Source organism: Ipomoea triloba, chromosome 12 (assembly GCF_003576645.1).
Source record: "Ipomoea triloba cultivar NCNSP0323 chromosome 12, ASM357664v1".
NCBI lineage: Eukaryota > Viridiplantae > Streptophyta > Magnoliopsida > Solanales > Convolvulaceae > Ipomoea > Ipomoea triloba.
In genome coordinates, this window is record NC_044927.1 from 3,027,717 (window position 1) to 3,052,256 (window position 24,540).

At 36.9% G+C, this 24,540-nt stretch overlaps 4 protein-coding genes across 4 annotated transcripts; 1 reads left to right on the plus strand and 3 right to left on the minus strand.

The window, feature by feature from the left end:
• The first annotated feature begins 4,002 nt into the window (after nucleotides 1–4,002).
• Nucleotides 4,003–7,985, plus strand: LOC115999777 (pentatricopeptide repeat-containing protein At3g49740-like). The gene has a single exon (XM_031239685.1). It carries the CDS (start codon nucleotides 4,207–4,209, stop codon nucleotides 6,379–6,381), a length of 2,175 nt encoding a protein of 724 aa, XP_031095545.1. The 5' UTR covers nucleotides 4,003–4,206; the 3' UTR covers nucleotides 6,382–7,985.
• On the minus strand, nucleotides 6,464–9,816 carry LOC115999778 (squalene epoxidase 3-like). The gene is made up of 8 exons (XM_031239686.1): nucleotides 9,291–9,816; nucleotides 9,031–9,142; nucleotides 8,342–8,516; nucleotides 8,053–8,221; nucleotides 7,652–7,870; nucleotides 7,288–7,563; nucleotides 6,910–7,188; nucleotides 6,464–6,816 (listed from the first exon to the last, which is right to left on the minus strand). Exons 1-8 carry the CDS (start codon nucleotides 9,717–9,719, stop codon nucleotides 6,712–6,714), a joined length of 1,764 nt encoding a protein of 587 aa, XP_031095546.1. The 5' UTR covers nucleotides 9,720–9,816; the 3' UTR covers nucleotides 6,464–6,711.
• Nucleotides 9,817–11,015: 1,199 nt separating this feature from the next.
• On the minus strand, nucleotides 11,016–16,059 carry LOC115998220 (DEAD-box ATP-dependent RNA helicase 16). The gene is made up of 15 exons (XM_031237717.1): nucleotides 15,752–16,059; nucleotides 15,497–15,655; nucleotides 15,303–15,392; nucleotides 15,079–15,207; nucleotides 14,765–14,865; nucleotides 14,353–14,467; nucleotides 14,121–14,252; nucleotides 13,706–13,771; nucleotides 13,405–13,584; nucleotides 13,170–13,265; nucleotides 12,784–12,921; nucleotides 12,378–12,460; nucleotides 11,926–11,963; nucleotides 11,624–11,841; nucleotides 11,016–11,354 (listed from the first exon to the last, which is right to left on the minus strand). Exons 1-15 carry the CDS (start codon nucleotides 15,977–15,979, stop codon nucleotides 11,274–11,276), a joined length of 1,854 nt encoding a protein of 617 aa, XP_031093577.1. The 5' UTR covers nucleotides 15,980–16,059; the 3' UTR covers nucleotides 11,016–11,273.
• A 3,430-nt stretch (nucleotides 16,060–19,489) lies between these two features.
• LOC115998721 (receptor-like protein 44) lies at nucleotides 19,490–20,920 on the minus strand. The gene has a single exon (XM_031238361.1). The coding sequence runs from the start codon at nucleotides 20,572–20,574 to the stop codon at nucleotides 19,747–19,749; it is 828 nt and encodes a 275-aa protein (XP_031094221.1). The 5' UTR covers nucleotides 20,575–20,920; the 3' UTR covers nucleotides 19,490–19,746.
• Nucleotides 20,921–24,540: the final 3,620 nt, after the last annotated feature.

Genomic DNA, 24,540 nt, shown 5'->3' on the forward strand with positions numbered 1-24,540 from the left:
CCCCCCCCCCCCCCCCCCCCATCCCCCTCCCCCTCCCCAATAACAAACACCTCCACGCAAACATACAATACATGTACTTGCACAAACCAAATCCCCACACAGTACAACATCACCCCCTTATCAACCACCACAAAACATGACAATAAATCACGACCCCAACCCAAAAATCTAAGACACATCAATTAACACATGTGACCAACAAAAAAAAAATGAAAAAGTGCACACCAAAACCACGAAAAGCACCCACCACACTGAAATGAACACACAATTACCTCCAACAGCACAAACCACCCCCACCCCCCCCCCCCACACCCATACCACTATTTATTATTAGAATAAAGTTTAACTATTAATTGATTAAAGTTTAAAGTTTGAATAACATTTTAAAGTTGAATTATAACAATTTTTTAAAAAGTGTAACCTTCAAGTTAACCTTCAAATTGTTGAATTTTAATAAATTTTAAAATACAAAACGATTTTTTTTTTTTAAAAAAAAACAAAACAAAAAAGTTCGAATATGAATGGTTCCAGAACAGGACGTAGAACCTTTATACAAGGTTCTGGTTCCATAACAAACCACACCACACTAACAGGTCCAGCAACACAATGAAATTGCACAAAAAAAAAACCCAAAACCCTTTAAAAAAAAAAAAAAAGAAACACATAGTAAAATTGCACAAGCCTAAGAGTAAAAGTGTAAAATTGCATCATAAATTAATATCTCAACATTGTTCACTATTATCATTCATATATACAGATAAAAACATGCCTGTCAAGATTAAGTTGTTTGGAAACAACAATGATATGATCTTATAGACATTCAATTATATACAATGTATTTTAGACTTCCAAAAATGGCATCAATACACTTTAACATAAATAAATAATTGAAAAACAAGAAAAAAATGCACAATAAGTTAGCTAGTTTTTAATTTATACTAACTTGCACGCAGCACGCACAGGCAAGCGAAAGAAGGAGAAAAAAAAAACCTTGATTCGGTGTTGCAGAGGACGAAGCAAGTCGTTTGGAGCGGCAGAGAGAGGAGTTGGCCATCGTTTCCAACAGAGAGCAGCTCCCTTGAAAAACCCTATGCTGTGTTTTTAGAAAACCAAATACAAAGGGAAGAAATTAGAAAGCCAAAGACCTTGTGGTTTAGTGGCACCCGGTGTCCCAGTTAACACTCCCACAGGTATGATGAGAGTGAGTTTGAGCCTCAGTGGAGTCAATTGTTGACTCTTTGTGCTTCAGTCGGTTGAGAAAGTAGAGAGCATAAGGAAAGGAAACAATTACATCTATAAAACTCACCTTTTGACAATTAAATATTAAAATTTAACCCTCAAAAACCTAATCCTAAAATCTAAATTCCTAAATTCTAACATCTAAAATTCCTAAATATATTATATACAATGTATTTTAGACTTCCAAAAATGGTATCAATACACTTTAACATAAATAAATAATTGAAAAACAAGAAAAAATGCACAGAAAGCTAGTTAGTTTTAATTTATACTAACTCGCACGCAGCACGCACAGACAAGCGAAAGAAGGAGAAAAAAAAAACCTTGATTCGGTGTTGCAGAGGACGAAACAAGTCATTTGGAGCAGCGGATAGAAGAGTTGGCCATCATTTCCAACAGAGAACAGCTCCCTTGAAAAACCCTATGCTGTGTTTTTAGAAAACCAAATACAAAGGGAAGAAACTAGAAAGAAGAAAGCGGACGGAAAGGGAATTAGGGTTTATTAAAATGGAAGGATGCACAAATCTCAGCAAATGACAATACTACCCCACACGCATAAAATACAGTTACATCATATCTCGGCCGTCCAATCTCACATTTCAATGGTGCATAAAAATTTAGAAATTTACACCGAAGCAGTGATTCTCAACAGAACCAGACCGTATAAAATTTATAAAACTGACCTTTTAACAATTAAATATTAAAATTTAACCCTCAAAAACCTAATCCTAAAATCTAAATTCCTAAATACTAACATCTAAAATTCCTAAATACATTATATACAATGTATTTTAGACTTCCAAAAATGGTATCAATACTCTTTAACATAAATAAATAATTGAAAAACAATAACAAAAATGCACAGAAAGCTAGTTAGTTTTAATTTATACTAACTCGCACGCAGCACGCACAGACAAGCGAAAGAAGGAGAAAAAAAAAACCTTGATTCGGTGTTGCAGAGGACGAAACAAGTCATTTGGAGCAGCGGATAGAAGAGTTGGCCATCATTTCCAACAGAGAACAGCTCCCTTGAAAAACCCTATGCTGTGTTTTTAGAAAACCAAATACAAAGGGAAGAAACTAGAAAGAAGAAAGCGGACGGAAAGGGAATTAGGGTTTATTAAAATGGAAGGATGCACAAATCTCAGCAAATGACAATACTACCCCACACGCATAAAATACAGTTACATCATATCTCGGCCGTCCAATCTCACATTTCAATGGTGCATAAAAATTTAGAAATTTACACCGAAGCAGTGATTCTCAACAGAACCAGACCGTATAAAATTTATAAAACTGACCTTTTAACAATTAAATATTAAAATTTAACCCTCAAAAACCTAATCCTAAAATCTAAATTCCTAAATACTAACATCTAAAATTCCTAAATACATTATATACAATGTATTTTAGACTTCCAAAAATGGTATCAATACTCTTTAACATAAATAAATAATTGAAAAACAATAACAAAAATGCACAGAAAGCTAGTTAGTTTTAATTTATACTAACTCGCACGCAGCACGCACAGACAAGCGAAAGAAGGAGAAAAAAAAAACCTTGATTCGGTGTTGCAGAGGACGAAGCAAGTCGTTTGGAGCGGCGGAGAGAGGAGTTGGCCATCGTTTTCAACAGAGAACAGCTCCCTTGAAAAACCCTATGCTGTGTTTTTAGAAAACCAAATACAAAGGGAAGAAACTAGAAAGAAGAAAGCAGACTGAAAGGAAATTAGGGTTTATTAAAATGGAAAGATGCACAAATCTCAGCAAATGACAATACTACCCCACATCATATCTCGACCGTCTAATCTCACATTTCAACGATGCATAAAAATTTAGAAATTTACACCGAAGCAGTGATTCTCACCAGAACCAGACCGTATAAAATTTATAAAACTGACCTTTTAACAATTAAAAATTAAAATTTTAACCCTCAAAAACCTAATCCTAAAATCTAAATTCCTAAATTTAACCCTCAAAAACCTAATCCTAAAATCTAAATTCCTAAATACTAACATCTAAAACCTAATCCTAAAATCTAAATTCCTAAATACTAACATCTAAAATTCCTAAATACATTATATACAATGTATTTTAGACTTCCAAAAATGGTATCAATATACTTTAACATAAATAAATAATTGAAAAACAAGAAAAAATGCACAGAAAGTTAGTTAGTTTTTAAGTTATACTAGCTCGCACGCAGCACGCACAGACAAGCGAAAGAAGGAGAAAAAAAAAACCTTGATTCGATGTTGCAGAGGACGAAACAAGTCGTTTGGAGTGGCGGAGAGAGGAGTTGGCCATCGTTTCCAACAGATAGCAGCTCCCTTGAAAACGCCTATGCTGTGTTTTTAGAAACCAAATACAAAGGGAAGAAACTAGAAAGAAGAAAGCGGACGGAAAGGAAATTAGGGTTTATTAAAATGGAAAGATGCACAAATCTCAGCAAATGACAATACTACCCCACACGCATAAAATACAGTTACATCATATCTCGGCCGTCCAATCTCACATTTCAACGGTGCATAAAAAATCAAAAATTTACACCGAAGCAAGTGATTCTCACCCGAACCAGACCGTATAAAATTTATAAAACTGACCTTTTAACAATTAAAAATTAAAATTTGACCCTCAAAAACCTAATCCTAAATTAAAATCTAAATTCTTTTTTTTTTCTTTTTTTAATACTACTAACTCTATTACAATGCAGTATCTGTTCATAAAATCTAAATTCTTAAATACTAACATCTAAAATCCCTAAATCCCTATTCCTCATCTCCTAAATCCTAATTTCCTAAAATCTAAAAAAATTCCTAAATACTAACATCTAACAGATAGACGAATCCATTCCAGATTCCTGCAGAAGCCAAACTCAGTCTCCGTCCGACGGCGCTGCGGTCGCTGCCTCCCTCCCCTGCGAATCTGGGTATGTCTTCTTCATTCACTTAAGAATTGCTTATTGTTAATGGGCATACCACAAAACCTCAGAGGCCACCTCATCAAACTTAATTGTCTTCTTGCTGATTTCACTCATTGCCGCCAATTCTACAGTGCTCTCCACCTCTTTCACCATATTCACTCCTCCCACCTTCTCAGACCAGACCACTACACCCTTTCCACCGTCCTCACTGCCTGCGCCAACATCCAACACACCCTCGTCTTCGGCGCTCAACTCCACGCCTTTGGGTTTCGGGCTGGGTTAACAGCTTTTTCCCATGTTTCAAATGCTCTGCTTTCCTTCTACGCCAAGTCCCAAGATTTGTGCGGTGTCAAAAGGCTCTTCACCGAAATTCAAAGTCCAGATGTTTATTCGTGGACTACATTACTGTCTGCGTGCACAAAGCTTGGTGAAGTGGAGTATGCTCTCCAGGTGTTTGATGAAATGCCGCGGAGAGATGTTGCTGTGTGGAATGCGATTATCACTGGCTGTGCAGACAACGGCGATGATGAGGTTGCGTTGAATTTGTTTCAGAAAATGCACTCTTTGGGTGTTTCACACGATAATTACACTTTTGCCAGTGTCTTGAGTCTCTGCTCCTTGGAGCTATGGAGTTTGGGGAGACAAGTGCATTCAATGGTAGTCAAAACTGGGTTTTTGGCTACAACTTCTGTTATCAATGCTTTGGTGACAATGTACTTTAACTGTAAATCTGTTGTGGATGCATGCTGGGTTTTCGAAGATGCAGATGATGAAGTGGTTGATCAAATAACTTACAATGGAATGATTGCCGGGCTAGTGAGCATGGAAAGAAATGAGGAGGCATTAGTGATGTTCAATCATATGAGAAATATTTATCTGATGCCAACTGAGCTGACTTTTGTCAGTTTAATGAGTTCATGTTTTGATGCCATGATTGCAACTCAAATTCATGGACTAGTAGTGAAACAGGGTTTTGGAGATTGCACTTCTGTGAGTAATGCTGCAATGACCATGTATTCCAATTGTCAGGACTTAAAATCCACTTGTTTGATTTTCGAAAGAATAAAAGAGAAGGATATTGTGTCATGGAATGCCATGATAACAAGCTACGCCCAAGAGAATTTGAGTGGAGAAGCGATTTTGGCTTACCTTGAAATGCAGAGGGAAGGGGTTGTGGCAGATGAATTTACTTTAGGAAGCTTACTATCAAGTTCACAGTCAGTAGCTCATGCTGAGATAATTCTTTCCATAGTAATCAAGAATGGGCTTATCTTGAAAATTGAAGTTTCAAATGCATTGGTTTCTGCCTTTTGTAAGCTTGGTGAAATAGAGCAGGCCTATAGATACTTTCATGACATGTTTACCAGAAACTTGATATCATGGAACGCGATGATTTCTGGTTGCCAATCAAATGGATTTCCTATGCAGAGTTTGAACCTGTTCAGTGAGCTTCTGGCAGAAGGATTGACGCCTAATGCTTACACTCTCAGCACTGTCTTGAGTGCTTGTGCCGGTATTCCTTCTTTCCAGCACGGGAAGCAGATTCATGGATACATTCTTAAATTTGGATTATTTTTAGAAACTTCTATAGGTAACACTCTGATTGCCCTGTACTCAAAGTGTGGGATTTTGCATTGGTCTACAAGGGTGTTCCAGACCATGACTGAAAGAGATGTTGTCTCTTGGAATTCAATGATATCTGCCTATGCACAGCATGGGAAAGGAGGGGAAGCTGTTCATTGTTTTGAAATGATGCTAAATTCAACTCGAGTCGAACCAGACAAGGCAACTTTTACAGGAGTTCTTTCAGCTTGTAGTCATGCAGGTTTAGTTGAAGATGGCATTCAAATATTTAACTCTATCGTTAATAATTATGGCATTAAGCCTGGAGTGGAGCACTTCTCTTGCATTGTTGATATTCTAAGCCGAGCTGGTTATCTCGACGAGGCAGAAAAGCTAGTAAAAACCAAGAAATTTGAGGTAGATTCCACTGTCTGGTGGACATTATTCAGTTCATGTGCAGGTCATGGTAATACCAGATTAGGAAGAATTGTTGCAGGAATTCTTCTTGAATCTGAAAAGAACAACCCAGCAGTTTATGTTCTATTGTCAAATATTTATGCTGATGCAGGGAAGTGGGAGGAATCAGCTAGTGTCAGGGAATTGATGCAAAGATATAGGGTTATAAAGCAACCAGGCAGTAGTTGGGTTAGATCATAGCTCCATACTTACAAACATGGCAAGAGAAAGAAATACATATGAACATCTGCATAGACAAATAAATAAGCAAAGATGAAGAGACTTGATTGGAGAGAGCCCAAAGAACAAAGCACATCTTCATTGTAATTGTAATACAACATGGTTAAGCTTGATGGTCTCTTTTCTACAGTTTGAAGTTTGTTAATCATGCACAATGGGTTTTACATTTCTACCTCGCTAGTTAACTCCTCTGAAAAGGTTGAACGTGTACACATATCTTGTTTTGAGCAAGGGAAGATGAGCAAAAAGAATGGTTTATGATCCCAGATGGTTTTTCCAGTTCAAGATGATTTACTTAACACGAGGAGCTCTAAAATAAGCTGGTACCGTTGCAGGAAAGAACATTTGCCTGACCCCTTCTGCCTTTATGATGGGAAATATGATCCCAGATGCAGCCTGAAAGTAAATGTATTTAGAATATGTATGACTTTGTTGCACCATGGAGGATACAACACTGAATAAGAGAAGAAAAGGGAATGAGCTTCATACCGAGATTAATCTAGCTCCAATCCATAATCGCTTGGGAGAAGGAAACGGTACGAGCAGACGACCAACTCCATATATGGCCACCGCAAAGAAGTGCATGACTAAGCTCAATGGGCGCGGGTTAAGCCCAGATAGCAGAGCCACAGGTCCTGTTGAGCAAGTACCTCCAAGGCTCAAATAGTCGAAACATGCTTGGCGCATTTCCTTCCTCGCTTGGTCAGGAGAAGCACAGAACACTTTGTACAGGGCTCCAGCCAAAGTATTGATTGTAGATGCCACTGGCTGTATATTCAGAACCAAAGTCAATATTCTTGGCAGCAAAGAGAGAATCACTTCAACTTTTCAACAATGGAATATCTGAAGACAATAATGTAGCATTACCTTACGCAAAGTATAAAACGACTCAAGGTATCTGCACAATGCATCGGCATCATTCAGGTTCTGCAACGGCCTAAGAAGGTCCCTTAGCACTACAATGTCCGATAGGGCTACAGTCATTCCTCCACCGGTTAAAGGATGGCGCATGTTGAAAGCATCGCCCAGTAAAACGGCTCCAGGAGTGGGATAGGGTGCAGCAGGCATAGTTCTATTCGGCATTGTTCTAATATTTCCATTATCCACAGCAGATGTAAAGGAATCATGGAGCTCGGGTGGAACCTTAATAAAAATAGAGATTTAATACTAAATACAAAAAGCATCAATACAGAGACATTCTGAAATGGGCATTATGATGACAGCAGAGTACCTGAGGAGCCACCACAGTCTTCAAATATTTCGCCATTTCACCATTAGCAATCGAAGGAAGCTTTTGGCCAGGTATGTCAACTAAGCAACGAATTTCTGTGCTACTAATTGGGTAAAACAAGATGGGCGAAGGATCTGCCAAAATAACATGCCCATGATTCGCGTATGGAAGTTGACAATTCTCCAGTACCAAACCAACAAAGTGAGATGGACTTTCAACCTAGAGAAAGTTCAACTAAATCAGCTTGTAGAAATACTTCAAGAACATAAATGTGCTAATTTCCTGAATTTTACATGTAGCAAGAATAAGAAATAAAAATGACAATTTTTTTTTACACCATCACAGACTATCTTAAGTTCATAGACATTCTGCAAAGTCAAAAGACAGTTCCAAAACTATACCTGGGGGTTGCAGAGAGAGCGTCGTAAGTTTGAAAAGCAGCCATCACAAACTATTGTAAGAGGAGCATAAGCTTTATGTTCTTGACCATCTTTAGTTTTGTACTGAACACCTTTTACAGTTCCATTTTCTTCAAGCAACGACGTTACACTACCTTGCTCCAATTGAACACTGCACATGATTAAGTAAATTGAAGGAAACAAATGGGGTTATTATCTAAGAAAACGATAATTTGGAATGAACTTATCTAAGAAACGAAGTTAAAACTGCAAAACACAATTGAAACTGTACTTGGGAAGGGAGGCAGCTTTTTCTCTCATCCTCTGTATGAACTGCCCGTTATGAAAGCTTCTGCCAGACACATCAGAACTGAAATTTTCTAGAGGATAAGACACTTTAGTGTTCTTCCCATCTTTGAAAAGTGCATAGCCAACAACACGCTGAGCATCAATTTTATCAACACAATCTGCAGAACAAGTTACAGATTACAGTTCACTGAGAATAAAGAAGAAAATACCAGAGGCTGGAAATGTAGAGTATATAACAGTTTTTTTTTTTTTTTTTTGAGAATAGTATATAACAGTTTATTGTCATTCCAGTTTCTAAGGAAGGTGTATTCAAAGACTTTCATAGGAGTTAATAACCAATTTAGTTCTCAACTATACTATTTTTTCTCGATTTAATCCTAAATGACTTTTTGAACTTAATTGGGTTCTGGAGTTCGATGGTTTTACCGAATTGAGTTCTCTATCTTTGTTGACTATTAGAATCAAGAACTAAATCAAGAAAAATCATTGCAGTTGAGACTAAATTGAGTAAAATCACTACAGTCGGGACTAAATTGGGTAAAATCACTATATTCAGAACTAAATTGATTAAAATCACTAAAGTCAGAATTGACTAAATTGGGTAAAATCACTACAGTCGGGACTAAATTAGGTAAAAGCACTATAGTGGATGACTTTCATAGAACTGCATACCTTGAAGGCCAAGCTCAATTAATTTAAGATAACCACCAGGTTGGAGCAATTCACCAACAATCCGGTCAGGTTCTGTTAAATCTCTTTCAATCACACGAACCCTTCGTCCATCCTGCAATGGTGGCGGGGAAGATTTAGGGCGGCAAACAATGAAATGGAAGGGAAATTCGATTGGCATTCAAGGAACAGATTTAAAGAAGCAGGAAGTAATCCCAGGATTAAAAATGTTACTGTAAAAGCAAAGGAAGAAGAAATCTGACCTTGCCAAGGGTGTGAGCGAGAGCAGCACCGGCGACACCAGCTCCGACGATAATGACATCGGCATCGGACTCCTTGCGGGCCCCACATTCGCCGTTATCCGTACAAGTAGGCGTTCCGACGCCATTCCGGCGGGTTTCACTGGCTTTTTTGCTCATAACGTAGAAAAGAACAAACCCTAGAAGAGAAACCATGAATGTTCCCGCAATGTAGTTATCCATGAGCGTCATCTCACTCGCCCTCGCCCCCTTTAAGATTGGAACTTGGATCCCTCTGGTTAGGGCTTGTTTATAAATGTGCAGAGCGGACGGGGTTCCCTTTCGTCGTGAACCCGGCGACGGTGGCGAATGGCGGTTGTAGGAAGCAGAAGAATTGCAGCTTTTGCGGAGGACGAGAGACACCGGCGGGATGGTGGGTTTTATAACCAACATTCGGGATTGGTGAGCTTAGACACATCGCTTTCATTTTGGGCAGAACAGCGCAAAAACGACAGTCCAAATTATACCGTGAATCATGATTGAAAATTGAAATGGTATACATGCATGACCACCCATTTAAAATGGTGACCAGAATGCCATGGTAGTTAGCCAAGTTGGTTTTTAATATATTATAGATTATAGATTTCCGTAGTATTTATTTATTATACTTAGTGATCTGAGACTAATTCTAAATACATATGATTCTGCCCTTAGAATCCAGTTACATCACAAGTTGCACAATCAAATCACCGTTAGACCATAATTTTTCCATATTTTTGCCTTCAATAGTGACTTTAAGTCTGGCAACAAATCATTGAGTCCTGAACAAGTATATATGAGCATATACTACATTATAATAGAATTGATAGTATTAAAAAAATTAATTATCCGATCAACTTGACTCAGTTTTACTCTATAGATTTGCCTTCAATAGTGACTTTAAGTCTGGCAACAAATCATTGAGTCCTGAACAAGTATATATGAGCATATACTACATTATAATAGAATTGATAGTATTAAAAAAATTAATTATCCGATCAACTTGACTCAGTTTTACTCTATAGATTCATTTGAGGTGTAACGATTGAAAAGGACAGCAGTGGGGTCGAGTGCCGAACCGTTATTGTTTGGGGGGAGAGTCGCGCAGGGCCGCACACGACAGTTGTCAATGCTGTGTCTTAACAAAAGAAGCAACAACGCATATGCGTAATGCATTCATTTTTGTCTGCTCATCAAAAAGTCTAGTCTAGGCCTCAATTTTAAAAAAGGAAACCAACCAAAATTTCCAATCAAGTCTAAATATGTTAAGTTAGATTGAGAATCCGATCAAGAAAGTGGCTGGAAAGATCTGTGCCATTCGGTCTTGCAATACTACTTATGCAACTTTCTAATTTTTAATAGACAATAATTTTAGACTTGATATTGTAAAAAAAAAAAAAAAAAAGAAGTTAAATTAAATAACATGNAATTTTTAATAGACAATAATTTTAGACTTGATATTGTAAAAAAAAAAAAAAAAAGAAGTTAAATTAAATAACATGATGTTATATTATAAGGATTTTTTGTCTTTGTTGATTTAATGATATACTCCGTATTAGTATTAATATAACTGCTTAACCAACTCAGTTAGAGTTACTCTTAAACTAATAGTTTAGTAGCAGTGAAGTATCAGTATCAGTATCCTTATCCTCCTCGGATACGCAAAAATAAATACGCATGGAATGCGACTAATGAGGCAAGATAAAGCCATGAAAGAAGAAAGTTGCTTACTTATCGGAATGCATATGAGAATCATATTCTCTTTAGGTTGAAGACAAAGGAATCAACTGTCCATATTTTGTTTGGAATGGCATCTCCAATTCCACGTACAAAATTTTGTTGGGCCCATAATATTACTCTCATAGAAATAAATATTTAAAGCACCCATTTTGGAAAAGAACTACAATGACCAAAACTTTGAATCTATGATCTAAACAGTTTACAAAATTTCTATGATATTAGCACACTCTACCTCTTTTTGTGTTTAGGCCCAGCATCTGCATCTTTTGACTTCCTCTTCATCCCACCTTTAGAAGCTCTTTTTGGTGCCTGAGATCAAAGACGATACATCTAATCAAGCAGAAACAAGTTCACACTACCATTTACAGAATAGAAGCCCGCTCGGGTTGCTAAAAATAAGAATGTGTAGTGGATCATAGTAGTTAAGGTGAGGTAAAATAATAACCAAAAGATGGCCAGATTTCTCTTTGATAGGGACCTAATTTGGGAACAAAAGAGGTTCTGGCAGGTCATGTAATCGAATAACTCAGTAAAACCACAGGAAAACAATAATAGTGAATGAGAGTTTGTAACTATACCTCTGCCGAGAATGTTTTAAGAGGATCTCTGGATCTTTTAAATTTTCCCTTCAACCCCCCTTTGCGGCGAGGAGCATTCTCGTTTCCCATTGCAGCTCTAGCAAGTTTTACAATCTTGCTAGCTTCCTGTGTTGTTGGGTCCATAAGGTAGTCAGGCACATCGCGCAGGTGTGGAGCAGGAGCCTTCTTACTAAGGGTTTTGTCATGTTTCAAAAGATCTTTCCATACCATAAAAGATACATGTAAGTATCATGCTTAAAAGTTTCACAAAATTTCAAAAAAAAAAAGTATAGCTTTAATACCTAAATCCCGAGGATTGTCTTGAAAATGAGCCTTCAACCTGAACAGAATTAGCACCCACCAAATTATTGAATGGTACAAGTGGGTGACATGGGAATTTAACTCAGACTGCTAACAAAATATATTTATCAAAAAAAATAAAGGGGTGGGGGGGTGGGGGGAGGGGGGTGTCAAATCTGTGACATCTAATATGATGTGGAAATCAAAGATAGAAAGTGGTCAAATACCTAACTAAAGAAATTCCAACAATTTTAGACTGGCAAGTAATCAGCAATGATAAAACCCCAGCGATTCTATTAAAAACTAGAGCAAAGAAGAGATCCCAAACATGTTTCAAAAAGAAAGTGGGGTTGGGGTGAACATGAGAGAAAGAGGAAGCTGTCTGTGTGTGTGCGAGTATCCCTAAAAAGAAAGAACAATAATGAAATAAAAATAAGAATCTCTGTAAACTTACTTTTGAGAATTGAGAATTTCGTTTCTCAGATCCTGAGCACGTGATTCTCTTACAGCAACTTTCGTAACGCTCCTTCCCACATCCTGTAATGTTGTAATTTTTAAAGATATCAATAGCAATACAGAAAATCACAAATTTGAACAACTATCAGTCTCTCACAGCTTTTGTACACTTGGGAGAAAATCTGTTTCACTAAGGACTTAAGAGGGTTCACATGCTCATTAGACTGTACCAAAGTATATTGCATCCTTGAGAGTTGAGATATATGTGCACGGATGTTGTTGGGAAAAAAAGGTACAATTATCAAGCAGAGCAAAAATATTATCTTTTCAAAAGAGCATTTCCTGATTAATATCATTCAAAAAGCTTTATGAAACAGTTTCATACAACAGATATATATTATTACCTCAGCTCTATATCTCAAGGACTCTACTGCATTCTTAGTGAGCAATGGAAAGGGAGCAATAAAATTTGATTCATTGCCATCATTTTCTCCTAATAATGATTTGACCTCTTGAATAATTTCAGCTTCTTCTGGAGAAACCTGTTTAAGCACAATCATCAGATTTTAAAATCTGTGGATAGAAAAAATGTTCACCTTTCCAACTATACTATGGCAATGGCAAATATAGAATTTATGAAATACAATTGATACATAGAACTGCAGCTAACCTGGTCCCAAGATATTGAAATTGTAATTTTTTTAAAAAAATAAATAAATAAATCATAAGAAAAGCAAAAAATTCCATTATGCTTGACACATGCATTTTACATTTCTCCTCAAATACTTACAAGGGAAACAGATGCACCCGTATTATATGCTCTCCCAGTACGTCCAATGCGATGAACATAGCCCGCAGCTGTTTGAGGCATCTCAAAATTGATTACCTGTTAAAATGTAGCATAAATAGATTCCTACAATTAGTTCCAAGAACAAGTAGATAAAAATATGAGACAACCTAAAATTAAAAAGTGATTTCAAATTGGGAACACTCCAGAAAAGATGCTTGCAATAACATAAGCTTACAGTGTGCACATTTTTGAAGTCTATTCCTCTCACAACCCCAAATTCAGAGTCCAATTTCTGCTTTGGATGCCTTTTAGATTTTTTCTGTTCCTTGCGGCTTCTACCATCAATCTGCTCTTTTCCTTCTGAATGGCTATCATCAGTTGCAATCAAGTAATCAAATAGGCCAGCATTGAATTCCTAATTTAGATGTAGTAATGCAAACGATCAGTCTGACAAAATATACAAAGGATAAAAAATATATATACCTGAAGGCAAATAAAATTCAAATTTTCATAAGATTATAGCACAGGCACTACACCTCCAGAATGTGCAGGCGTGAATTCTGTGGAAGCTCAGCATTTAAAACGGCAGCCTTAATCCCAAACTGTCAGTAAGATTTTCAACAAAAAAGATTAAACTTAAGAACTTCAATTGCTTCTGTTATATTATAAGATTGGCCAAGGTCACTCAACTGGGCTATAATGCACATGGGCCAAACCACATTAAAAATTGAATACAATCAATTAGCTAGTCTAACTCATGGCCTTGTAAACCTATATGTTCTCTCTTATATTTTCAATGTGGGACTCTTAACAGCTTCAAAGTCATAGACATAGATTACTAAACTATAAATGATTTCAATTTTACAGATAAGAGTAAAACCCAACAATATAGAAAACTCTAGATGATAAGGCACCTCCAGATGCTTAAAACTATACAAGTGGAAAAGCTACCTGTTCAAAAAATAATTTGAGTCTAAAACTCATGTCAATAGAATTTGTAAATATGAGGACTCTCTTCTGAACCAACTCAAGCTTCAGGAGGGCAAGGATATGTACAAGCTTGTCATTGGAACTGCAAGAAATCTAAACACGAGAAAAAAAAATGGTAATGAAAGCTCACACTGTCATAAGTCAAAATGATATTAAATCGGGTATTTTAGTTATAAGGCACAAAAGCTCTTACGTAAAATTGCTGGACATTCTTGGGAATTATGTCATCCTTAACATCACCCACTTCGGGTAAAGTTAATATGTAGGGATTATGTAATATAAGCTTCTTCAGCTTCTCAACATCATCACTGCAATGATATTTACATGAAAAAAAGGATTAACATCAATCTTTTGAAATCTGGAGATGGATAAAATAAAATCTACTATTTAAATTTATGTGCCTGTGCACAAATTTTAACAATCTATATTCCATATAAAATTTAGAAGAAAGATATAAGATCAAATATGTTCCAGAGAAAGGATAAATTCAAGAACACTATCACTCTCTTTCATATATGAGAGATTTAAAGTCATTAAACAAATAGCAATTTGATGAAATCCAAAAGCGAACATGCAGAACATCCAGAGCAAATGGCAGATCAGACCTTGAAGTAGCTGACATGAGAAGGCACTGGCAGCGCTTAGGTATGTGAGATGTAAGAGCTTTTAGATCATCTTCGTAACCATATGACAAAAGAAGGTCGGCCTGAAAAACACAAAATATCAAACTCGTGCACATTAAAAGTTAAAACATCCCTGCAGTAACAATATAAATTTCAACTATTCAAAATTTCAAATTAGGAAAGGTACTGTAAGCAACAATCTAATTAACCTTTCAGAAAGGTTGTACTAGTTCACCAAGAAATGCATAACAACATTTGTCCAACTACATAAAGCTAAAAAGGCAAATTTCACCCACCTCATCTAGCACAATAATTGAGAGGGAATTTTGAAGAGCTTCTGCTTGAAGAACACTATTTGATAAGCATGTCTGAATGCAAGTTGGTGTAGATACAAGAATTTCAGGAGACCCAGCAAATGTGGTTCTCTGCATATTAAGTTCAGGCAGTCACCTCTGTTAATATTGCATCATCAAATTAAGTATACTGACATCAAATTAGTGAACTTAAGTACTTAACCTACAAGGTCAGAAATTGACATGGTACTTGTCAATTGAACAACTTTTAATTGCACTCTACACAACTCAAGTAAGGATATAGCCTCCGAATAAACCTGAAAAATTAGTAGCAGTAAAATACAAAAAGTTCAAAAATTTTTAAAATAAAATTCCAATTGACCAAAAGCTTAAACTTTCAAATGTGGAATAAAATTTATACTTGCTGGCAGAGTTCACGAGTAGGAACGAGAATGAAGGCAGAGGGAGCAGAATTGTTGTTGGAAGGCGAATTGGAGAAAAGCTTCTGAAGCAAAGGAAGGAGGTAGGCGAAGGTCTTTCCAGAACCAGTCTTTGCTCGCGCAACCACATCTTTACCTTCCTGTAAAAACCATCAAACTTTAGGTCAGTTGAAAAGTAGGGTATCTAATGACTGAAGATTATAAGCTATGCAATAGCCAATAGGAGAATGGCGTACAAGGATAAGAGGGATAGCAACGCGCTGGATGGGAGTTGGTTTCTCAATGCTTTTCTTGCTAAGAGCACGGACAAGTCGAGGGTCCAGACCTAATTCTTCGAACGTCTGCTCTTCTTCTTCGTCATCTGACGACTCCGCATTTTGCTGCTCTTCTTCGGGATGTTGTTGTTCTTCGTTTGGCTCTTCTTCTTTTTCCTTGTGAATTGATGATTTCTCCTTCTTCGCCATGGATTGCGACGCAGAGTGCTGGAAGAGACAGAGTGCGACTGAATGAGAAAGGATAGGCGCCAAGGGTTTAGGGTTTCAGTTTTGCAGTTGCCAAATTGGCATAACTGCATAAAGATCCAATTTTAGAGTCAAAACCCGAAGTTTTACCCGACCCGTTCTTGCCTGTGACTAATATTAATTGTTTATAAATAAATATTTGATAAAAGTAATTGTTAAATTTAACATATAACATATAAAATAATTGTTGATTATTAATAATTATAAATAAATATGCCAAAGACTTTGTGGTCAAGTGTCATCCGGTGTTCCGATTAACACTCCACATGGATGATGGAAGTAGGTTCGAGCCACAGTGAAGTCGTTGTGCTTTAGTCAACTACATTGTAACATTTAGAAATCAAATATTTTTCGAAGGGCATTTTACTCTTTTGGGATATAATAATACATCAATAATTCACATCTGCTTCATACAAATAGCCCTTGTGATATTTGACCATTTAGAAATCAAATATTTTTCGAATGGGCATTTTACTCTTTTGGGATATAATAATACATCAATAATTCACCTCTGGTTCTTACGAATAGCCCTTGTGATATTTACATAGAGGTTTGCACTCAAAATAACCAAAATATTATAATTGATCCATATAAAATTTTCAATTGTTTGGTCAATTATTAGTTATGAATTTTAAAAGATTACAAAACCTTTTACTATTTTTCATACTTTGGTAAGAAGTCAATTTTCAAAATAAAGTGACTACATGTTTATTAAATCTCAACTTATACATATAAATTACAAAACCTTTTACCATATTTTCATGACTTAAACATTTGGGTTCCCTTGAATCCTTCTTTGAGCCGGATTGTTTGGTACTGAAATAGGCTATACACCTTCATACCTTAGATTTCTTTTATACGAGATTTTTGGTTAGTGATTGTATTGCTATGCTGCAGGACTTTGTAAACTTTGTAATGTCATATACACTTAAATACTTAATTATGTTTGATCTTAAAAAAAAAAAAAAAATACTTAAGTATGTTATATAACTTGAACCAAACACTCCTTAAATTTTCCCATTCTCCTTTTTACCTTTAAAAAGTAACTGGATATTACAAATGAATCCCAGTGTGGAGACATTGATTCTCTTTGTATTTTAGTAGATTGAGAAAGTATATATGAACATATACTACATTATAACAGAGTAAGTTAATAGTATTAAAAATATATATATAATCACTAGATGTATTGGCAATTTGGCCCACTGAAAAAATGGCATGCATGCTGTTCTTGGAGGTCTCATCAATGAGGGGAATCAAAAGCTTTGGTTTGACTGCCCCTCTTTGCTTTCGGTGTATTGGGCCATTTAATATGTCTCTAAACACTCAACCCATCGCATCACTCTATTGGGCTATTCTTTTTGTTTCCCTCTTTCTAATTATTAATCTCCCAAAAAGCCATCATCAACTCCATTAAATATACTTTAATTTTCATAAAATTCTACAATATCAAAAAAATATCAAGTTGTTGTTGTTGTTGTTTTTTTTTTTTTTTTGAATATCAAGTTGTTTACTACTCTTCTTGATTTGGACAAGTTAATTATGGCAGCTCGAACTGATTTACCTCCTTATGGTCATTTGACAGCGATAATTACAATATGAACTTCACCCATGATGCAATTTTAGATAGCGGTTGTGGACTTTCTCACAAATTTAAAAAATAAATAAACATTTTTATAAATAAAATGATAGTTACTTTTGAGTTTTGACGGGTTTAATTAACTCTAAGTACTATTTTTAGTACAAAAAATAGATTGCCATAAAACGTTTAATAAGTTGAATACTTGAATAATACATAATCATGTATGGATAACAAATAGTATTAACTTAGTGATTAAGAAGTAATTTGAATACAATCATCTATAAGGAAAGGTAACATGGTAACAATACAAAATGATAGCTGTTGGATCTAAATATAATGTGAAAACTTACTATTTACACTAATATTTTCCCATAATTCTAAGCATCCGGCATATATAATTATTAGTTGAGGATTCGCATGTAACGCCCCACGTGTTGTGTTATGGCAACAGCTCCACACGTGAGCATTAAATGATATTAATGATGTTTGACACGCATGTCTAATAGACTTCTACTTAAACCGAATTTGCTAATTTTATCGAATTCACCTGATTAAGTTAATCTGTCTTTATCAAACTATAGTAGTAACCACATTTTTTTGGGCATGGTAAAATTTCTTTGTTATTTTCAAGTATGATCCATTTTGTTCTAATAGCCTAATAATAACTTGCTGAAGTTTGAAGTAAGTATAAATTGAGGTGTGAAAGTATAAAATAAATTAAAGGAATGCTTAAAGTAAAGACAGAACAGTAGAAAGGTAGAATGTTATACACTAACAAGTCCACAATGAATTATGATGTCAACCACTCAAATCCACCATCTTCAATCATAGTGCTAAATAAGGGCCATTCCTGTCAAACCTGTAATCCCTGTATGTTTATCAACTTTATTATTTTATTTCTTAACTTTGTATACAGTATCACTTTTGGACCCTAGTCATCAATTCATCATACTTGGTTATCATTCCTTAAAATAAACATTAATGACATGTGAGTCATATAAAGAATAATTCTTTTCTTAAAAACCTTGTATTTATTACAAGTTTAGTTGAAATATAATGTAATTATCGACAAATAATTAGCACATACAAGACTATAGTCACGGATTCTCCAGTCTAATTTTACATGTTTCGACCTAATAGTTTAACATACCACATTAGACAATAATGATTAATCCGCTCGCTGAATTATAAGGTTATAAATTTGATTATCAACTCTCAACAAGAGTAGTCTATTAGTCTTGTTGGTTTGAGCTACAATTCATTTATGTGCTTGTGATGTAACATAATTATGTACTAATCTCCAGGCCAACTGTCTCACCCAATAGAGGTGCCTACAATATGGGATTAGTCACTGTGTTCGACGGTGAAAACGTGGACTACACTCAAAAAAAAAAAACATGTACTAATTAATTGCCAAACCGTACCCTATATGTGTTTAATATAGCGCTTAGATTTAAATAGGGGGAGAAATCCTTGTTTGATACCAAGAGCCAAGTGCTTGGAAATTGGAATATACTACTGTCTACTGCTAACCAATAATGCAAGAATATATGTGGCTGTGGTGTTCTTGGAAATGGCCTTCCACCACCTCAAACAAAAAAATTGTAAAAACTATATATATTAACGACTATAAAGTTATAAGTTTGACTTTAAATAAATCGGTCTATTAGATTTGTTAGAATTGAGCCTATCCAATCAATAATTTGTGCTAATTTATCTTTCTTTTGCCGACTAAAATTATAAGGTGTGGCGTAATTTAGTCCGTGCTCATTCTCGGGCGGGCAGTGAGCGACTACTGATTTCTCTCGTTCCAATTAACACACAAATTCTTGAATGGAAATGGGGATTGAATAAAGAAAGAAGTAAAGTTGTGCAGAGCAATGTAGTGGGGTTTAAGTGCACTCAAATTCTTTATACATTGTCAAATTGTTAAGGGGAAAAAGGGGGACCAAAACTGGTCTTTCAACCAAGACTGCAAAGAGGGTAAGAAAATGAAAGAACCCCCACCCCCCAATAGGAAAAGGGGAAAACTAAAATAAAAATAAAAAAGGGATCTTGATAATCAAGAACTGGCTAGGCTAGCATACCTGTAAATACAGTTTTTTTTTTTTTTTTTGCTTAATTTAATCTAATAATCAGGCATGAGATGGCCGATTTTCCCTTCTTCGGCGGCCATTTTTTGCTCGGTGGCTCTCAGCCACATACAAACGGCGGTGAAACTGAGCACCAAGCTCAAGAACCCACTCCCCAGCCCGATCCCCACAATAGCTAAAATGGACAGCCCATTATTCTTCTTGTACGGTAACGGGTACCCGTAAAGATCCTTATTCCCCTCATACGAGCTCGCATTGAACTGCCTTAGGTTTCCGCTCCGGTTCCCCAGAGACGCCGGAATCGGGCCGGAGAGCCGGTTATTGGACACGTCGAAAACGGATAACCGAACCAAAAGCCCGAGCTGCGGCGGGATGAGCCCGGAGAGCTGATTGTCGTGGAGATCGATGACGTTGAGGTAAGCACAGAGCGCGAGCTGCTGCGGGATTGAACCGGAGAGGGCGTTGTCGGAGAGATTAAGGACGGCGAGGTTAACGAGGAACTGAAGCTCCGGCGGGATGGGCCCACTTAGGGCGTTAGAAGACAGGTCCAACGCCTGGAGATTCGTGCAATTGGAGAGAAACGGCGAAATGGAGCCTCGGAGCGAGAGATTGTTGAGCGAGAGCTTATAGATTCGGCCATTGTTGCAAGTCGCGCCTTGTAAGTACGAGGTGAATCCTTGACAAGGATTCGCGAATCTGTCCCTCGTCCAGTTCTGAAGATTCCTCATCGGATCCTCCAACGACGCGCTCAGATGCGTCAAACACTGCTCGTCGTTGGGATCCGCCGCCCCCATCTCCATACCCGCGGCACATACCACAAACACCACCAAAACCCGCCGCCAAATCCCGCCGCCAACAACCATGTATCCCGATCCGAGGAACCAAATCAAAGCTATTTCACCTCTCTGCAGTTTCTGAGAAAACAGTGGAAATTAAATTCACTATGAAGGGTGAAAAAACAGGGAAACAGCTGTTGTTGTTGTTGTTGTTGTTGTGTTGCACAGTGAGAGTGGTTAAATAAATAAGAGGGGATGGTAGGTGTTATTAAGGGGAAGGATCTTTCATTTCATTTATTTATGTTAAAGCGTGAAGGGGTTTGGGGCATATGGGAAGACAGTCAGCTGGCAGAGAAAGAGAGAGAGAGAGGGGATGGGGAAGAAAAGAAAGGAGTGGGGCTGGGGATATGTGTGCTTGCCCACCCAAACAAAACAACCAAATGTGGGCTTTGTGAAAATGAAAGCACAAACCTTAACTAGAAAAGCATATGTTGGCTGCTTCTTTCAACTCCAATTCCAATTTCGACTACCTCCCTTGCTTTTGTTTCAAAACCTTTATTAATGATGGAGATAAGTCCAGAAATGTTAGCTTATTTTGTTTTAATTCATTATTCCAATGCTGTCATGTCGAGTTTTGAAATCTTTTTAACCAAATACTGGGTATTGAATTACTGAATTAAACTCGTAAGAATTTGTTTTTTCTTATTGCATATACAAAAGATGTACAGAGATAGAATTGATATTCATTACTCAAATAAACCATACGATTTGGTTAAATTTGTCAAATGTAAAATTCTATTAACAATAATTATTATAAGTTGTTGTTTAACAATGTTAGTTTTACAGTTGTTCCTCTCTATCGTTTTGCTGTCGTAGAGATCTTTTTCCTGCCTTCTGTTTAGGGTTTCTCTTTGTTTGTTCTTTTGCGTGGCTTTTTGTACTTTTCTTGGCTGTGTCTATGGAGCACGGGGAATCTAGTGGATTAGCGCAGGCCTGTGAGGCTTTGAAGATTGGTGAGGACGATGAGGGAGTTGTGGTGGAAGTTGAGGGAAGTGTTATGCCAGTTTTTTACTATCGTTTTTTAGCGATAGGACGGGTGGTAACTGATAAACCTATTAAGTTTGTGGTCTTCAGAGATGTTATGGCCACGGCAGGAAGGTCGGGAAACGGGGTTTATATACAGGAACTGGGCAATGGTAGGTTTCTTTTCACTTTCTACCATTAGAGAGATATTTCGAGAGTTATGAATGATGATCCTTGGACCTTTGATTATAATTTAGTCTTGCTGCGACGGTTGGAAAAGGAAGACAACTCTACAATGGTGTGTCTGGATTAGTGCTCTTTCTGGATTCAAGTACATAATCTCCCTTCGGGGTTTATGTCGAAGAAAATCACAATAATTATCGATAATTAAGTGGGAGTTTTTGAGGCGGTGGATGATCAAAATTTTGATTGTACATGGAAGTCCTTCATGCGTGTCCGAGTGAAGATTATCATTTCCAAACCTTTGAAGTCTAAGATGAAGATGAAACGCGTTGGGGGAGGTTGGTTCTAGGCAGACCTGGATTATAAAAGGTTGCCTTCATTTTGTTTTTGTTTTTTTTTTTTGTGTTTTTTTTTTTGGGTGGTATAATCGGGGGCATGGAGACAAGTCATGTCCACAAGCATTTTAGAGTCCTATTGAAGGGAAGGACAAGCCTTTTGGTTCTTGGTTGCGGGCTGGTGGACGGCGGACGATAGCAACTCCGGCGAACCGTTGGCTGGTGTTGGACCCTGTGTCGACGACTCTTCAGGGAGAAGGTGGAAGGACGACGGTTACAGGGAGTAATAGTGCACATTTAATGCGGCCTTTATCTCAAAATGCTCCACTACCATATGAGGTAAATATTGCATTAAATGCTCCTAATCATGGGGATATAAATGTGACCAATCAAGGGGATATAAATGCATTAAATCATGAGGGACTTTTATGAGGGAGGGGAGTGTAACGGTCTAATTGTGGCGGATCAAAAGAGACGTAGGGTTGGTACAGATATTGAAGGGGAAGGTGGGGCTTGTGTGCAGTCTAGTCCTATGCTTGTTGAAGATGATCAGATGACTGATGTTTCTGGTGAGGTGGGCTCTAGTCTCTAGGCCCATCGAGCCCAATGAGTTGCCTTAGTTGGTACTGTCGAGGACTGGGAAACCCGCCTGTCAATTCAAGTATTGTTGGGCTTTGTTAACCAAAAGAAGCCCGACATTTTATTTTTGTCAGAGACTTTATGTGGTTCGAGCATAATGGAGAGGGTTCGAATAAAATTGAATTATGCCAATTGCTTCACGATTGATGCTATGGGAAAGAGTGGTGGCTTGGCGTTGTTGTGGAATGGAGGTATATCGACACTCATACTAATCCGGGAGGGGATAACCCTTGCTGAAGGTTTACTGGATTTTACAGGAGTCTAGAGCGGCATAGGAGGCATTTATCTTGGGACATGCTCATGTATTTATCCTCTGTTAGTTCTCTTCCTTGGGTCCTAATGGGGGATTTTAATGATATTCTTTGGGATTGGGAGAAGGTTGGGAGGGTGTCTCACCCTGGTTGGCTATTGCGGGGCTTTCAGGCCGCAGTTAGGGAGAGTGAGATGTCTGATTTTAGGTTTCAGGGATTTCAATTTACATGGGCGAGGGGTAGAGGGACTTCAAGATGGGTTCAAGTGAAACTTGACAGAGTGTTGGTGGCCAGTGAGTGGAGGGATTTATTTCTGATGGCTAGGGCTTGGTCTTTAGAGGGGAGTAGTAGTGATCATATGCCATTGTTATTGGTCACAAACTTTATGGGTATGAGGCATTTTAGGAAAATGCCTCATTTTGAGAACTCTTGGAGGAACAATCCGGAATGCCACTAGGTGGTGAGTGCGGCTTGGGCAAAGTGTATATCAAGATGTGGTGCAGAAATTAATTGAGTGTGGGAAGGAAACTTGGCAGTGGGGTTCTAAGCTATCTAAAAGGGAGGGAAGGGCGATTATTCATGTAAGGAGAGGATGGGTACGTTACGGTTTGGGAGAGATAGGGAGAGTGTGAGGGAGTTTGGGATGGGGCAGAAAAAATATTTGGCCCTTGTGTGAAATCAAAGCGATAAATGGCAGTAATGGGCTAAGGAATTATGGTACATTTTTCCACAATGCGATGAATGGTAGGCGACGTCGAAATATTATAAAGGGGGTGAGGGATGCTGGAGGGAATTTGGTTTCTTATGAGCAAGGGATTGGTGGGGCTTTTATGATTTTATTTTTTTTGCTGATTTATTTACATCCCAAGAGGGTAATTCACCTCCGACTTTGGAGAGTGTCGATCAACACCAATCATATTAACTACTTTGGGGAGGATTTATTGACAAATAAGACATTAAAAAACTCAATAAATTAAAGCGGAAAACTACCTCGTAATATTTTTGAACTACATCACAGTTGTTTAATTTAAAGGTAAATCATATTTCTTTATTAATATATATGATTTAAAATGTATAAATTTTTATTACAAAAAATAGTATTTATTTATACCATTATTTTTAGACTAAGTATTTAAATTAGAATTTTTACGAAACTACAAACATTTATTTTAATGACAATTATAATCAACCTCTCATATATCATCTTGCATTTATATACTTTGAATTACCGATTTAAATAAACAAATTCAACATTCAATTACATATGCATGCACATCTCATATATAATCTTGTATTGATATACTTTTAAGTATTTATTTAAAAATAGACATTGGGCATTATCTTATTCGTCAATGCGCGTAGAAAACTAATAAGGAACATACATAAGGATGGAATATGAAAGTTGTAACCTAGACAAACTAAAGCGATAAACAAAATAAATAACAGTAATTATCTAAAATATTATTCAAGGCTCTTAATTGGTTCATAACACTTGTCTATTTGAAAGATTAGCCAGAATATCTACCACATTGTATTTTATCAAATAAAAAGGTTGTTTTTACCATTTTAAATGCGCTTTATTATTTAATTTGACATCGAATTATTTCAAGTAATAGGTAGAA

Coding starts and splice junctions, on each gene's coding strand:
- LOC115998220 (XM_031237717.1), bottom strand. CDS start 15,979: ATGGCGAAGAAGGAGAAATCATCAATTCACAAGGAAAAAGAAGAAGAG. Junction 12,922..13,169: donor CGGGTGCATCTGTTTCCCTT/GTAAGTATTTGA, acceptor GTGCTTAAACAG/GTTTCTCCAGAAGAAGCTGA. Junction 12,461..12,783: donor CCTTGAGATATAGAGCTGAG/GTAATAATATAT, acceptor ACAACATTACAG/GATGTGGGAAGGAGCGTTAC.
- LOC115998721 (XM_031238361.1), bottom strand. CDS start 20,574: ATGGTTGTTGGCGGCGGGATTTGGCGGCGGGTTTTGGTGGTGTTTGTG.
- LOC115999778 (XM_031239686.1), bottom strand. CDS start 9,719: ATGTTGGTTATAAAACCCACCATCCCGCCGGTGTCTCTCGTCCTCCGC. Junction 7,871..8,052: donor GCTCTCTCTGCAACCCCCAG/GTATAGTTTTGG, acceptor AACTTTCTCTAG/GTTGAAAGTCCATCTCACTT. Junction 6,817..6,909: donor TTGGAGCTAGATTAATCTCG/GTATGAAGCTCA, acceptor ATTTACTTTCAG/GCTGCATCTGGGATCATATT.
- LOC115999777 (XM_031239685.1), top strand. CDS start 4,207: ATGGGCATACCACAAAACCTCAGAGGCCACCTCATCAAACTTAATTGT.